The sequence below is a fragment of the Oncorhynchus clarkii genome, chromosome 4 (assembly GCF_045791955.1).
Source record: "Oncorhynchus clarkii lewisi isolate Uvic-CL-2024 chromosome 4, UVic_Ocla_1.0, whole genome shotgun sequence".
NCBI lineage: Eukaryota > Metazoa > Chordata > Actinopteri > Salmoniformes > Salmonidae > Oncorhynchus > Oncorhynchus clarkii.
Window position 1 is genome coordinate 89,939,990 of NC_092150.1, and position 15,713 is coordinate 89,955,702.

The window sequence follows — 15,713 nt, forward strand, 5'->3', positions numbered from 1 at the left end:
AGACTACAAAGTTTTCTAAATTGAAGAGGCACTTTTTTGGGGGGGGGTGAACGAGTGACTTTATGAGTTGACTGTACGAACTAGTGACTGAATGATTTGAAGTGACTACACATCTAGTATAGATATAGATCTAGTATCTAGCTCTACATGAAGAGAGCTTGATTCCAAAACAGACGTATCTGGAGTATGATAATTTACACCCTTCATCTATTGGATAGCTACGGTAGCGTCAGAAGATCCTCTGTACAATTCTCACAAAGTTTTAGACGTTGGTCAAAAAAAAAAAGGAGGAATAGGTTGATAAAATAAAAAAGAAATGTTTTTTTTTCCTCATCAATTTAAAACACATCTCCAATTCAAATTGGAAAAATGTACAATGGAAGCAGTTGGCAATGGCTTAGGATTTCCCTGGTTTGAACGATACATATTGAATCTGAAAAGGGGAAACGAGGGTCACAGGTCACAGCATACAAACACAGCAGTTTTCAATTGCGTTTTTCTATTCGATGGCAAACCGCCTCAGTAAGTATACGGTCTATTTGTACACTCTAAAGTAACAGACTTTTGTCAGGTCGTTTTGGCTCTTTAGTCGATGTTTATCGATATGGCCAGTGTACATTTGTACTGACAATAAAAACAGATGACGTGCGAGTGCTTTGTGGTTTCATTTCCTTTTTTAAAGTCATGTCATAGACGTTGCATTATTTACATAGTATAAACTGCAGACAATTGTGATTGAAATATTGTGGAAGTACATCTTTATATTGACTATTTTCTATATTGTTAAATAATAGTGAAGACGACAAAACTATGAATAACACATATGGAATCATGTAGTAACCAAAATATATTTTATATGAGATTCTTCAAAGTAGCCACCCTTTGCCTTGATGACAGCTTTGCACTCCCTTGACATTCTCTCAACCAGCTTCATGAGGTAGTCACCTGGAATGCATTTCAATTAACATGTGTGCTTTGTTAAAAGTTAATTTGTGGAATTTCTTTCCTTAATGAGTTTGAGCCAATCAGTTGTGTTGTGACAAGGTAGGGGTGGTATTACAGAAGATAGGGCTATTTGGTAAAAGACCAAGTCCATATTATGTCAAGAACAGCTCAAATAAGCAAAGAGAAACGACAGTCCATCATTACTTTAAGACATAAAAAACATCAAGCGCTATAATGAAACTGGCTCTCATGAGGACCGCCACAGGAAAGGACGAGCATGAGTTACCTCTGCTGAAAAGGATAAGTTCATTAGTTACCGGCCTCAGAATTTGCAGCCCAAATAAATGCTTCCCAGAGTTCAAGTAACAGACACATCTAAACATCAACTGTTCTGAGGAGACTGCGTGAATCAGGCCATCATGGTTGAATTGAGTTGAGGAAAAGCAGCCAACAAGTGCTCAGCATATGTGGGAACTCCTTCAAGATTGATGGGAAAGCATTCCAGGTGAAGCTGGTTGAGAGAATGCCAAGCGTGTACAAAGCTGTCATCAAGGCAAAAGGGTGGTTACTTTGAAAATTCTCAAATATAAAATATATTTTGATTTGTTTAACACTTTTTTTTTGGATACTACATGATTCCATATGTGTTATTTCATAGTGTTGATGTCTTCACTGTTATTCTACAATGTAGAAAATAGTAAAAATAAAAACCCTTGAGTGAGTAGGTGTGTCCAAACTTTTGACTGGTACTGTTATATACTGTACACTCTTACTGAGATATTTTATGAACGCAGGCCCCTGGTCCAGTCAAGTATTTGTTTAAATGTGTACTGAGATCAGCAGTTAGCTGGGAACTGGTAACGTGTGTATCTGTTTCTTCTGGTTGTCCTCCATGCGTCCCTTCCTGAACCTCAGCTCCTCTCTCTCCATCCACGTCTCCTGACTGAAGTCTGGGAAGAAGAAACTGATCTCCCTCCGCGCCGACTCCGCCGAATCTGGAAACGGGAAGAATTTTTTAATTCCTTTATGAGAAGAATTTTTAAATTCCTTTATGAGAAGAATTTTTAAATTCCTTTATGAGAAGAATTTTTAAATTCCTTTATGAGAAGAATTTTTAAATTCCTTTATGAGAAGAATTTTTAAATTCCTTTATGAGAAGAATTTTTAAATTCCTTTATGAGAAGAATTTTTAAATTCCTTTATGAGAAGAATTTTAATTAGCCCAGGCTTGGGAAATTTACTTTGGCATGTTATGTTATTACACAAGATTATTACACAACATCAAGAGCTTATTAAAGGGTTTATGGAAATGAATATTAGTAGAATCAACTAAATATTTAAATGACATCGATGTTATTAAAGTTATGGCATACAGTTTATGGTCAGGAGTCTCAACCACCTGCACCAGACAAAACATGAAGATAAAGTTGTATATGGGCTGCGATGCCCCCAAAGTATTGCAGACTGCAAATCAGTAGAGGAGATTTACTCAAATGATTCTGGTTGTCTAATACAAAACCTATATTGATAGCTATCACACACAATTAATACCTAGATTATTTGATTGACAGCTATAAATAACTGTTGTGTGTGTGTGTAAAAAATTTGAATTAACACACACTAAAATAATATTTGTCACATGCTTGGTAAACAACAGGTACAGAAACAGTGTGTGTGTGTGTGTGTGTGTGTGCGTGTGCGTGTGTGCGTGCGTGTGTCTTCCTACATTATCAGGACCAGAATATCCTGACAAGGTAAGAAAACAAGATTTTATTTTTGAAGTCCTGTATTTGTTAAAATTGTTATTTTAGTCTTAAGGGTGTAGTGTTAAGTTTAAGAAAATATGATTTTGAATAGGACTACATTTGTACTCCCCAAAAAGTCCTGAAAACGTACGTAAGAAAGTATGTGTGTGCATGCCAGAGACCCTTGATCTACAGATCAGTTCACTGCTGTTCCCCTGAACATCATCAATGTTTCTCTTTGTTCAGCGTGGCAGGACACACACTCCGTAACAACAGCTACATCCTACAATCTTCTATTAGAAAAACGGCGCTCGGTGTAGAGAGGATGAAGCCATATGTGTGTAGATGATACCAGGACAGAGGAAAAACACTCATGCCATTGATCTGCTACTTGAAAAGTGGATCAGCGAGGCTTGATTTTTATTCTATCTCAATGGGACTCAACTAGATCAATAAATAGATAGTCAATAAATATTTTTAAAAAGCACCAAACCCTGAGCCCTGGTCAAAACTACTGCATTATTAAAAAAGCAGCCATTTCAGACTCACAAGAGCCCTGGGGGCCATACCAGACCCACAAGAGCCCTGGGGGCCTTACCAGACCCACAAGAGCCCTGGGGGCCTTACCAGACCCACAAGAGCCCTGGGGGCCTTACCAGACCCACAAGAGCCCTGGGGGCCTTACCAGACCCACAAGAGCCCTGGGGGCCTTACCAGACCCACAAGAGCCCTGGGGGCCATACCAGACCCACAAGAGCCCTGGGGGCCATACCAGACCCACAAGAGCACTGGGGGCCTTACCAGACCCACAAGAGCCCTGGGGGCCTTACCAGACCCACAAGAGCCATGGGGGCCTTACCAGACCCACAAGAGCACTGGGGGCCTTACCAGACCCACAAGAGCACTGGGGACCTTACCAGACCCACAAGAGCACTGGGGACCTTACCAGACCCACAAGAGCACTGGGGTACTTACCAGACCTACAAGAGCACTGGGGTACTTACCAGAGCCGTGTGTGGTATTCCTGGTGTCAGTGAGTCCGTACTGGGCTCTGATGGTTAAGGGAGAGGTATAGCGGGCCCTGAACACCTTGGTAGGACCCATCAGTTCTCTCCAGTGGGTTATGGCGTCCTCTCTAGCCAGGACGTAGGCCCGCATCGGACCACTGAATCACAACAGAGCAATGGGGGGGGGGAGGTTCAGACTAGGCAGCCTTTTGACAAAGAGTTCCACCTAATCTGTGTGAGGTAGGATCAGCACAAGAGAATCATCTTTAAAATATCCAGCCAGTGATGGCCTCAAATTATAATTGCTTAAAATGTCCGTATGATGGAAAAAGACCAGATCCACTCAGAGACATCCTACTCATCCTACTTTACAATGACGGCCTAGGAACAGTGGGCAGAACGACAGATTTTTACCATGTCAGCTCAGGGATTCGATCAGGCAACCTTTCGGTTACTGGCCCAACGCTCTAACCACTAGGCTACCTGCCGACCCAAGTATCCTTAAGGCTTTGTGAATCCGGCCCCAGTACTTGAGTTTCCATGTGATTGCATCTCAGCAGTATGAATGTGACAACGGCCGCGTTTACACAGGTAGACCAATTCTGATTCTCTTTCCACTAATTGATCCGTTGACCAATCAGATCGAGTCGAAGTCACATTTAGTTGTTTAGTTGGCAAGATGCTTTTGTCTTCACATTCTTTTTTTTTTATTTATTTTACCCCTTTTTTTCTCCCCAATTTCATGGTATCCAATTGTTGTAGTAGCTACTATCTTGTCTCATCGCTACAACTCCCGTACGGGCTCGGGAGAGACGAAGGTTGAATGTCATGCGTCCTCCGATACACAACCAACCAAGCCGCTGCTTCTTTAACACAGCGCACATCCAACCCGGAAGCCAGCCGCACCAATGCGCCGGAGGAAACACCGTGCACCTGGCCACCTTGGCTAGCGTACACTGCGCCCAGCCCGCCACAGGAGTCGCTGGTGCGCGATGAGACAAGGACACCCCTACCGACCAAGCCCTCCCCTAACCCGGGCGACGCTAGGCCAATTGTGCGTCGCCCCACGGACCTCCCGGTCGCGGCCGGTTACGACAGAGCCTGGGCGCGAACCCAGGACTCTGATGGCACAGCTGGCGCTGCAGTACAGCGCCCTTAACCACTGCGCCACCCGGGAGGCCCTTGTCTTCACATTCAACAGCGCTTGCATCACATCACAGCGGGAGACAAAGGTAAATATGTGACCAATACAATTTGATCAAAGGGGAAGTTATACAATGAATATGAGTCAGAGGCGTGCGTCCCAAACGGCATCCTATTCCTTACATAGTACACTACTTTAGTCCAAATAGGGTGCCATTTGGCACACACATTAAAAAGTTGTTCGCTACATTAAAGTGTGAGGAGAAATGACTTGAAGCTTACCTGGACATGAACTCAACCAGTCTTTGGTAGAAGAACCGTCCTGAGAGATGAGACAAAACACACAAAGACGCATCAACGATATATGGTGGTTCTACGTGGCGATATGAGGCGGTTCTATGTGGTGATACGTGGTGGTTCTATGAGGAGGTTCTATGTGGTGATACGAGGAGGTTCTATGTGGTGATACGTGGTGGTTCTATGTGGTGATACGTGGTGGTTCTATGTGGTGATACGAGGCGGTTCTATGTGGTGATACGTGGCGGTTCTATGTGATGATACGTGGTGTGGTGTTACGTGGCGGTTCTATGTGATGATATGAGGTGGTTCTATGTGATGATATGAGGAAGTTTTATGAAGTGGTTTTATGTGGTAATATGTGTGGTGGTACGTGGTGGTTCTATTTGGCGATACGAGGTACTTCTATGTGGTGATACGAGGCGGTATGAGGTGGTTCTATGTGGTGGTATGTGGTGGTTCTATTTGGCGATACGAGGTACTTCTATGTGGTGATACGAGGCGGTATGAGGTGCTTCTATGTGGTGATACGAGGCGGTATGAGGTGATTCTATGTGGTGATACGAGGCGGTATGAGGTGCTTCTATGTGGTGATACGAGGCGGTATGAGGTGCTTCTATGTGGTGATACGAGGCGGTATGAGGTGCTTCAATGTGGTGATACGAGGCGGTATGAGGTGGTTCTATGTGGTGGTTGTTAGTTGGTAGAGCATGGCGCTTGTCCCCATGGAAACATGTATGCTTGCATTTGGGGCAGCAGGTAGCCTAGTGGTTAGTAACCGGAAGGTTGCAAGATCCAAGTACCCGAGCTGACAAGGTACAAATCTGTCGTTCTGCCCCTGAACAAGGCCGTTAACCCACTGTTCCTAGGCCGTCATTGAAAATAAGAATTTGTTCTTAACTGACTTAAATAAAGGTCAAATTTTAAAAATGACTTAACTCCCTTTGGATAAAAAATAAATAATAAATAAATAAATAAATAAATAAAATAGTTAAATGGATTATTATTGCAATAAAGGCATTTGCTAGATTCTATAACATGAGGGAAAAAACTAAGTAAACATCTGATCAAGATAATCAATATATATATACATACACAGTGCATTCAGAAAGTATTCAGACCCCTTGACTTTTTCCACATTATGTTACAGCCTTATTAGAACATGGATTTTTTTTTTGTTTTTTTACAAAATCTCAATCCATCTACACACAATACCACATAAAGAAAAACAGGTTTTTATAAATGTTAGCAAAATGTATTTAAAATAAAAATAATAAACCTTATTTTGCCACACCCACTGCTGACAGGTGTATAAAATCAAGCACACCGCCATGCAATCTCCATAGCCAAACATTGGCCATAGAATGGCCTTTACTGAAGAACTCAGTGACTATCAACGTGGCACCGTCATAGGATGCCACCTTTCCAACAAGTCAGTTTATCACATTTCTGCCCTGCTAGAGCTTCCCCCGGTCAACAGTAAGTGCTGCTATTGTGAAGTGGAAACGTCTAGGAGCAACAACGGCTCAGCCGCCAAGTGGTAGGCCACACAAGCTCACAGAGCGGGACCGCCTAGTGCTGAAGCGAGTAGCTCGTAAAAACCGTCTGTCCACGGTTGCAACACTCACTACTGAGTTCAAAACTGCCTCTGGAAGCAACGTTGGTATGGTCCATCACGGGTTATCTGTATTTCCGTACCCCCTTATTGTTCTCCTTTGCCTGACCTTCAGCTAGCAAGGTATGTTGTCATTGGCTCCAATTGTTCAATATAAAATTGTGGTAATGTTACACAATGTGCTGTTATGCTACCATAAGTTTGTTACAATGTGGACAATATAAAGATGTATGTTAACAAGTTTCACCAAGCTCGCTAACTAGGGTATCTATTGTAACTTGTGAGTACTTGGGACAGTGTTTGAGTGAGTGTCCGTGTGCTTGTGCCAGAGAGCTAGGACTGTGCCAAGGGTTAACATAATGTGTGTTGTCTCTTCGTGCGCAGGGCAAATAAAAATAATTCAACCAGCAGACCTCCAGTTGTGGCAGCGTCCTAATTAAAAGTACACAACGCAGAACAAACCACGCTACAGCATACAATAACATTCTAGACGATTCTGTTCTTCCAACTGTGACAACTGTTTGGGGAAGGCCCTTTCCTGTTTCAGCATGACAATGCCCCTTTGCACAAGACGAGGACCATACAGAAATGGTTTGTCAAAAATCGGTGTGGAAGAACTTGACTGGCCTGCACAGAGCCCTGACCTCAACCGCATCAAACACCTATGGGATGAATTGAAACGCCGACTGCGAGCCAGGCCTAATCACCCACAACATCAGTGCACCGACCTCACTAATACTCTTGTGGCTGAACCGAAGCAAGTCCCTGCAGCAATGTTCCAACATCTAGTGGAAAGCCTTCCCAGAAGAGTGGAGGCTGTTATAGCAGCAATGTTCCAACATCTAGTGGAAAGCCTTCCCAGAAGAGTGGAGGCTGTTATAGCAGCAATGTTCCAACATCTAGTGGAAAGCCTTCCCAGAAGAGTGGAGGATCTTATAGCAGCAATGTTCCAACATCTAGTGGAAATCCTTCCCAGAAGTGTGGAGGCTGTTATAGCAGCAATGTTCCAACATCTAGTGGAAAGCCTTCCCTGAAGAGTGGAGGCTGTTGTAGCAGCAAAGGAGGACCAACTGATTTGATTTGATTTGAACTCCTATTTTTTGCCTTACCTCCCTTATCTTACCTCATTTGCACACACTGTATATATACTTTTTCCTATTGTGTTATTGACTGTATGTTTGTTTTGTTTATTCCATGTGTAACTCTGTTGTTGTTTGTGTCGCACTGCTTTGCTTTATCTTGGCCAGAGGTCGCAGTTGTAAATGATAACTTGTTCTAAACTGGCCTACCTGGTTAAATAAAGGGGAAATAAAAACTAATTGTGCTTTTAAAGCTGTAGTTGAAGCTGTGCCTTAAAAAGCTTGTCACAGTTAAAAGTTGTTCAAGCAGGAAAATGGACAATTAATTTCTAGCAGACTCCACATAATAAACATGGGTCTGTCGGACATTTTTAAGTTTGTTGTGATTGTAGCGGCTACAACGGGACAGGACATTTTATTACCAGACGGTGTCCAATAGCATTCCTTCGGTTTAGCTTAAGCCTTTGACGGTTGGCTTAACCTTCAGCTGCGTGCTCAGAAGAAAACCCATAGAGAATACTGTGGCGACCATGTGTTCACAACTCCGGATATTGACTCTGCCACACAAGCTTTTTGTGGCACAGTCGATGGAGCGCAGAGCTACGGGCCTCCCTGCCTGTTTCATTACACTGGTGTCAGGAATATCACCACAGACGAGCTCACTCTCCCTGCCTGTTTCATTACACTGGTGTCAGGAATATCACCACAGACGAGCTCACTCTCCCTGCCTGTTTCATTACACTGGTGTCAGGAATATCCCCACAGACGAGCTCACTCTCCCTGCCTGTTTCATTACAATACATATAAAGCTAATATTTTTTCTATGGTAGAACCATATCTAGCTTATAAAATGTACCTGCATGTTCCAAATAGAACCCATAAAGATACGTTCTAATTTGACGGTAGAACCATCTAGAACCTTACCTGCATGTTCAGAGTAGAACTTCTCAGAGTCCTGTCTCCTCCACACCAGGTCTTTGGACCTGACAATGATGAAGTTGTTCTCTAGGATTCTCTGGTGAAGGGCCTGGAAGGTAGAGAAGTTTATATTACTTCCTGTTCTCTAGGATTCTCTGGTGAAGGGCCTGGAATGTAGAGAAGTTTATATTACTTCCTGTTCTCTATGATTATCTGGTGAAGGGTCTGGAAGGTAGAGAAGTTTATATTACTTCCTGTTCTCTATGATTCTCTGGTGAAGGGCCTGGAAGGGAGAGAAGTTTATATTACTTCCTGTTCTCTATGATTATCTGGTGAAGGGCCTGGAAGGTAGAGAAGTTTATATTACTTCCTGTTCTCTATGATTCTCTGGTGAAGGGCCTGGAAGGGAGAGAAGTTTATATTACTTCCTGTTCTCTATGATTATCTGGTGAAGGGCCTGGAAGGGAGAGAAGTTTATATTACTTCCTGTTCTCTATGATTCTCTGGTGAAGGGCCTGGAAGGGAGAGAAGTTTATATTACTTCCTGTTCTCTATGATTATCTGGTGAAGGGTCTGGAAGGTAGAGAAGTTTATATTACTTCCTGTTCTCTATGATTATCTGGTGAAGGGCCTGGAAGGTAGAGAAGTTTATATTACTTCCTGTTCTCTATGATTATCTGGTGAAGGGCCTGGAATGTAGAGAAGTTTATATTACTTCCTGTTCTCTATGATTATCTGGTGAAGGGCCTGGAAGGTAGAGAAGTTTATATTACTTCCTGTTCTCTAGGATTCTCTGGTGAAGGGCCTGGAAGGTAGAGAAGTTTATATTACTTCCTGTTCTCTATGATTATCTGGTGAAGGGCCTGGAATGTAGAGAAGTTTATATTACTTCCTGTTCTCTATGATTATCTGGTGAAGGGCCTGGAAGGTAGAGAAGTTTATATTACTTCCTGTTCTCTAGGATTCTCTGGTGAAGGGCCTGGAAGGGAGAGAAGTTTATATTACTTCCTGTTCTCTATGATTATCTGGTGAAGGGCCTGGAAGGTAGAGAAGTTTATATTACTTCCTGTTCTCTAAGATTATCTGGTGAAGGGCCTGGAAGGGAGAGAGGCGTTACTTCTCATCCAGATACTAAATAGATTACACAGTACTACTCTCATCTAAATACTAGACTTTCACCTACAATGTGGGACTCCAGTGGATATCATCACCATTGTCTGAGTTCTCAGTCATAAATCTTATTTACACCATTTAAAATGTTGGAAGTCTGAAAAAATGTCAACAGCCCAAATATTGATGGCTTTTATTACATCTTAGAAATCCCGCCCCCCTCAAACTGCCCTCCTGTGCAGATAAAGGGAGACAGACAGACAATCAGCTTTAAAGGAACCAAAGTATTTAAATAGAACAGTGCATTAAATTGAATCTTTGATGATCATTGCATTTTTCCCTCTCCTTTCTTTGAGCCAGTGGGCAACGTAATTAAATCAGAAAAGAACAGAGAAGTCTAAATAACTGCTTGTTGCCTCTCATTCAGTTAATTTATAATCCTATGTGCACAATTAGAACATGCCAATAAGCTCTGTCCACTCTCCAATTGTGTGGATGATAACATTTCATTGAAGATGCAGCTGAAATTGGTGTTTGCTATGGACCATTGAAAATGACTTCATAAATCAATGTTTTGAAATCTGATGTGATCAACTCCTAAAATTATCAAGTGTTTACAATAGGCAAAGATATTATCACACTGGTAACTAACTACCTAGATACTATCACACCAGTAACTAACCACAACATACTATCACACTGGTAACTAACTACAAGATACTATCACACTGGTAACTAACTACAAGATACTATCACATGGGTAACTAACCACAAGATACTATCATACCGGTAACTAACCACAAGATACTATCATACCGGTAACTAACCACAAGATACTATCATACCGGTAACTAACCACAAGATACTATCATACCGGTAACTAACCACAAGATACTATCACACCGGTAACTAACTACAAGATACTATCATACCGGTAACTAACCACAAGATACTATCACACCGGTAACTAACCACAACATACTATCACACTGGTAACTAACTACAAGATACTATCACACTGGTAACTAACTACAAGATACTATCACACTGGTAACTAACCACAAGATACTATCATACCGGTAACTAACCACAAGATACTATCATACCGGTAACTAACCACAAGATACTATCATACCGGTAACTAACCACAAGATACTATCACACCGGTAACTAACTACAAGATACTATCACACTGGTAACTAACCACAAGATACTATCACACTGGTAACTAACCACAACATACTATCACACTGGTAACTAACTACAAGATACTATCACACCGGTAACTAACCACAACATACTATCACACTGGTAACTAACTACAATATACTATCACACTGGTAACTAACTACAAGATACTATCACACTGGTAACTAACTACAAGATACTATCACACTGGTAACTAACCACAAGATACTATCATACCGGTAACTAACCACAAGATACTATCATACCGGTAACTAACCACAAGATACTATCATACCGGTAACTAACCAGAAGATACTATCACACTGGTAACTAACTACAAGATACTATCATACTGGTAACTAACCACAACATACTATCACACTGGTAACTAACTACAAGATACTATCACACCGGTAACTAACCACAACATACTATCACACTGGTAACTAACTACAAGATACTATCACACTGGTAACTAACTACAAGATACTATCACACTGGTAACTAACTACAAGATACTATCACACTGGTAACTAACCACAAGATACTATCATACCGGTAACTAACCACAAGATACTATCATACCGGTAACTAACCACAAGATACTATCATACCGGTAACTAACCACAAGATACTATCACACTGGTAACTAACTACAAGATACTATCATACTATCACACTGGTAACTAACTACAATATACTATCACACTGGTAACTAACCCTAAGATACTATCATACCGGTAACTAACCACAAGATACTATCACACTGGTAACTAACTACAAGATACTATCACACTGGTAACTAACCACAAGATACTATCATACCGGTAACTAACCACAAGATACTATCATACCGGTAACTAACCACAAGATACTATCACACCGGTAACTAACCACAACATACTATCACACTGGTAACTAACTACAAGATACTATCATACTATCATACTGGTAACTAACTACAAGATACTATCACACTGGTAACTAACTACAAGATACTATCACACTGGTAACTAACCACAAGATACTATCATACCGGTAACTAACCACAAGATACTATCATACCGGTAACTAACCACAAGATACTATCACACTGGTAACTAACTACAAGATACTATCATACTATCACACTGGTAACTAACTACAAGATACTATCACACTGGTAACTAACCCTAAGATACTATCATACTGGTAACTAACCCTAAGATACTATCATACTGGTAACTAACCCTAAGATACTATCACACTGGTAACTAACCCTAAGATACTATCATACTGGTAACTAACCACAACATACTATCATACTGGTAACTAACACTAAGATACTATCATACTGGTAACTAATCCCCTTTATTCCCCCTTTTATCTGTGCAATATGTGTTTTCAAACAGTAGCTAATCTGAAATGGCTGATATGTGATGTGGATCATTGTAATTTAGTCCAAAAAAACACATGATTTCAAAATGTTATCTGAATAGCCTAATGTATGTGTGTGTGTCTATAGCCTACAGTATAATGTAGCCAGTATTTACAATCACAGATTCCATTAAACAAACGCAAAAGCCATTGGCTCTCACTGACCTCCAAGATGACAGGATGCGCCATTGCATCCGGCTTGATCACTGCGAGGGTGAGCTGCAGTGCTTTCGCACAGCGACGTGTGGTTATTAACATGCCTGGAAAAAATGTCAAAGAAGAAAAAGGTAAACAACTAAATTGTCGTGGTACGCAAAGAACACACGTCCCCCGTTTGCACAACAGTACCAGCTATCATTCAGATTCAATTTAGCTGGACAACATTGCAGAATACGGAAACAAATTGCACTGCGCAGAATAATGTAACGTTACTGTCATTAACGTTAGATAGCTAACTTAGCTCGTATTAGAAAACTAACAGGTGCATTGGAAATAGCAGGCCACTCCAGTTACCTTGACAGTCTACATTTAGCAAGAAAGTAAAAGATCTGAAGGTACAAACGTGTGTTTATTAGTAGCTAGATAATGTAATGTTTGCAGTGTTATTTATATGGGCGCCACCATTTTTGGTAAATGTAACTTGCGTTAGTTACCGTTGTTATTCACCATATCAAAGTAATAATTATATATCGACAATAACATACGTTTTGGGGAAGTAAAAAATTAGCTTTGAATCTTAATTGCATATTAACATTCATTACAATTTTCTGCACTTTCTCCTACCTGATCCGCTCTTAAAGAGTCCCCAAACTTCTCAACCCCAATTTTAGGTTCCACGTGTTTAATGTTCCGCGTATTTGACACATTATACCGTAGCCCAAAGGTCGTCAGATGGCGATATTGAGTCGTTTCATTTTACCTTCATCTTAACGGGACTGCATGCAGCCGGCTGAACACCCGTGGATCGGTGTACCGGTTCGTACATAAAACATTTTCCATCCCGGCTGCAAAGCTGTCAATTTCTCCCTTAACTCGATTTTATGGAGAAATGGCAGGGGAAAAGAACATGGGAAATATGTGTACTTTCTATAAGAAACAACATTTTCTACCATTTTCTAGAGTGACTAATACTACTTCCTGATGTTGCACCTATGTTCAGTCAGCAGATTAGCTGAACTCAATATGCAACATCCGGGAATAGCATTCCAAGGATCCACTCTAGCATGGTGGTGGAAAATGATTTCATAAATAAAGTACTCATATTGTCCTCCCCCTCCCTTCTCACCATTAAATCAAGTTAAAGGGATACTTTAAGATTTTGGCAATGAAGCCCTTTATATAACTAGTTTCCCAGAGTCAAATGTACTCGTGGATACCATGTTTATATCTCTGTGTGCAGTTTTGAAGGACGTTGCTAACTAGCATTAGCACAGTGACACTAAGTCTATGTTAACTGCTAGCATGCTAGTAGATACCATAGACTTCCAGTCATTGCACTAAAGCTAGTTAGCATTTGGCTTGCGAAACTACCTTTGACTTCCTTCGTACTGAATGCAGAGACATAAAATGGGATCCGTGAGTTAATCTGACTCTGGGGAAGTAGATAAAGGGCTTCGTTAACAAAATCCCAAAGTATCCCTTTATTAAAAAAGAAATCTGCATCTTTGCAGCCTGAATGGAGAATGTTTTAGGTATGAACCTGCCCATGGGGGACGGTAATATGAAACTACTCAATAAAATAATGGTCATATGTCTTGTGTAAATACACTGGTGTTCAATTTGACAAATTCATTTTTGTAATGCCTATGCACTTCAAATATGAACGATGAAACCCCTGCCCCTTTGTGGCACAATCACTGATAACATCTGTGTGGCTGGCTTTGTACCCACACACAAAAAAACATCAACATCTACAGCTAGTTCATTTATCACTGTTCTGTGTGGCTGGCTTTGTACCCACACAAAAAAACATCAACATCTACAGCTAGTTCATTTATCACTGTTCTGTGTGGCTGGCTTTGTACCCACACAAAAAAAAACATCAACATCTACAGCTAGTTCATTTATCACTGTTCTGTGTGGCTGGCTTTGTACCCACACAAAAAAACATCAACATCTACAGCTAGTTCATTTATCACTGTTCTGTGTGGCTGGCTTTGTACCCACACACAAAAAAACATCAACATCTACAGCTAGTTCGTTTATCACTGTTCTGTGCACTGTGTGTTGACAGATAAACATAGGCATGATGACAAGTCCAACAGCTTGTTCCATTTACAGCCATGGTATCCACAGTCCATCAAACATGCTCTTTAAGCATTTCATTGTACTGTATGTACCCTGTGCGTATGACAAATAAACTTGACTTGAGTCTCACTCAAGTGTTGTCATCTAAACCAGGCTGGTTTGATTTGGAGATGTTTTATGTAATCACCCAAAATATTTCTGCAAGAAAATGACTCATTTCTGTTGGTATAATAAAGGACAGTCAAACATTGGGAGTTACAATGGAATGGTAACAATGAGGATGGAGGGAACAGACACTGAGTGTACAAAACATTAAGAACACTTTCCTAAAATTGAGTGACAGACACTGAGTGTACAAAATATTAAGAACACTTTCCTAAAATTGAGTGACAGACACTGAGCGTACAAAACATTAAGAACACTTTCCTAAAATTGAGTGACAGACACTGAGTGTACAAAACATTAAGAACACTTTCCTAAAATTGAGTGACAGACACTGAGTGTACAAAACATTAAGAACACTTCAAATTGAGTGACAGACACTGAGTGTACAAAACATTAAGAACACTTTCCTAAAATTGAGTGACAGACACTGAGTGTACAAAACATTAAGAACACTTTCCTAAAATTGAGTGACAGACACTGAGTGTACAAAACATTAAGAACACTTTCCTAAAATTGAGTGACAGACACTGAGTGTACAAAACATTAAGAACACTTTCCTAAAATTGAGTGACAGACACTGAGCGTACAAAACATTAAGAACACTTTCCTAAAATTGAGTGACAGACACTGAGTGTACAAAACATTAAGAACACTTTCCTAAAATTGAGTGACAGACACTGAGTGTACAAAACATTAAGAACACTTCAAATTGAGTGACAGACACTGAGGGTACAAAACATTAAGAACACTTTCCTAAAATTGAGTGACAGACACTGAGTGTACAAAACATTAAGAACACTTCAAATTGAGTGACAGACACTGAGTGTACAAAACATTA

At 40.7% G+C, this 15,713-nt stretch overlaps 1 protein-coding gene across 1 annotated transcript; it reads right to left on the bottom strand.

Moving 5' to 3' along the window:
- Positions 1-397: 397 nt before the first annotated feature.
- On the bottom strand, positions 398-13,275 carry LOC139407902 (NME/NM23 nucleoside diphosphate kinase 6). Its single transcript, XM_071151778.1, has 6 exons — positions 13,247-13,275; positions 12,629-12,723; positions 8,756-8,858; positions 5,123-5,162; positions 3,695-3,855; positions 398-1,940 (listed from the first exon to the last, which is right to left on the bottom strand). Exons 2-6 carry the CDS (start codon positions 12,719-12,721, stop codon positions 1,789-1,791), a joined length of 549 nt encoding a protein of 182 aa, XP_071007879.1. The 5' UTR covers positions 12,722-12,723; positions 13,247-13,275; the 3' UTR covers positions 398-1,788.
- Positions 13,276-15,713: the final 2,438 nt, after the last annotated feature.

Coding starts and splice junctions, on each gene's coding strand:
- LOC139407902 (XM_071151778.1), bottom strand. CDS start 12,721: ATGTTAATAACCACACGTCGCTGTGCGAAAGCACTGCAGCTCACCCTC. Junction 5,163..8,755: donor GTTCTACTCTGAACATGCAG/GTAAGGTTCTAG, acceptor CTCATCTCTCAG/GACGGTTCTTCTACCAAAGA. Junction 1,941..3,694: donor GAATACCACACACGGCTCTG/GTAAGTACCCCA, acceptor TCCCGTTTCCAG/ATTCGGCGGAGTCGGCGCGG.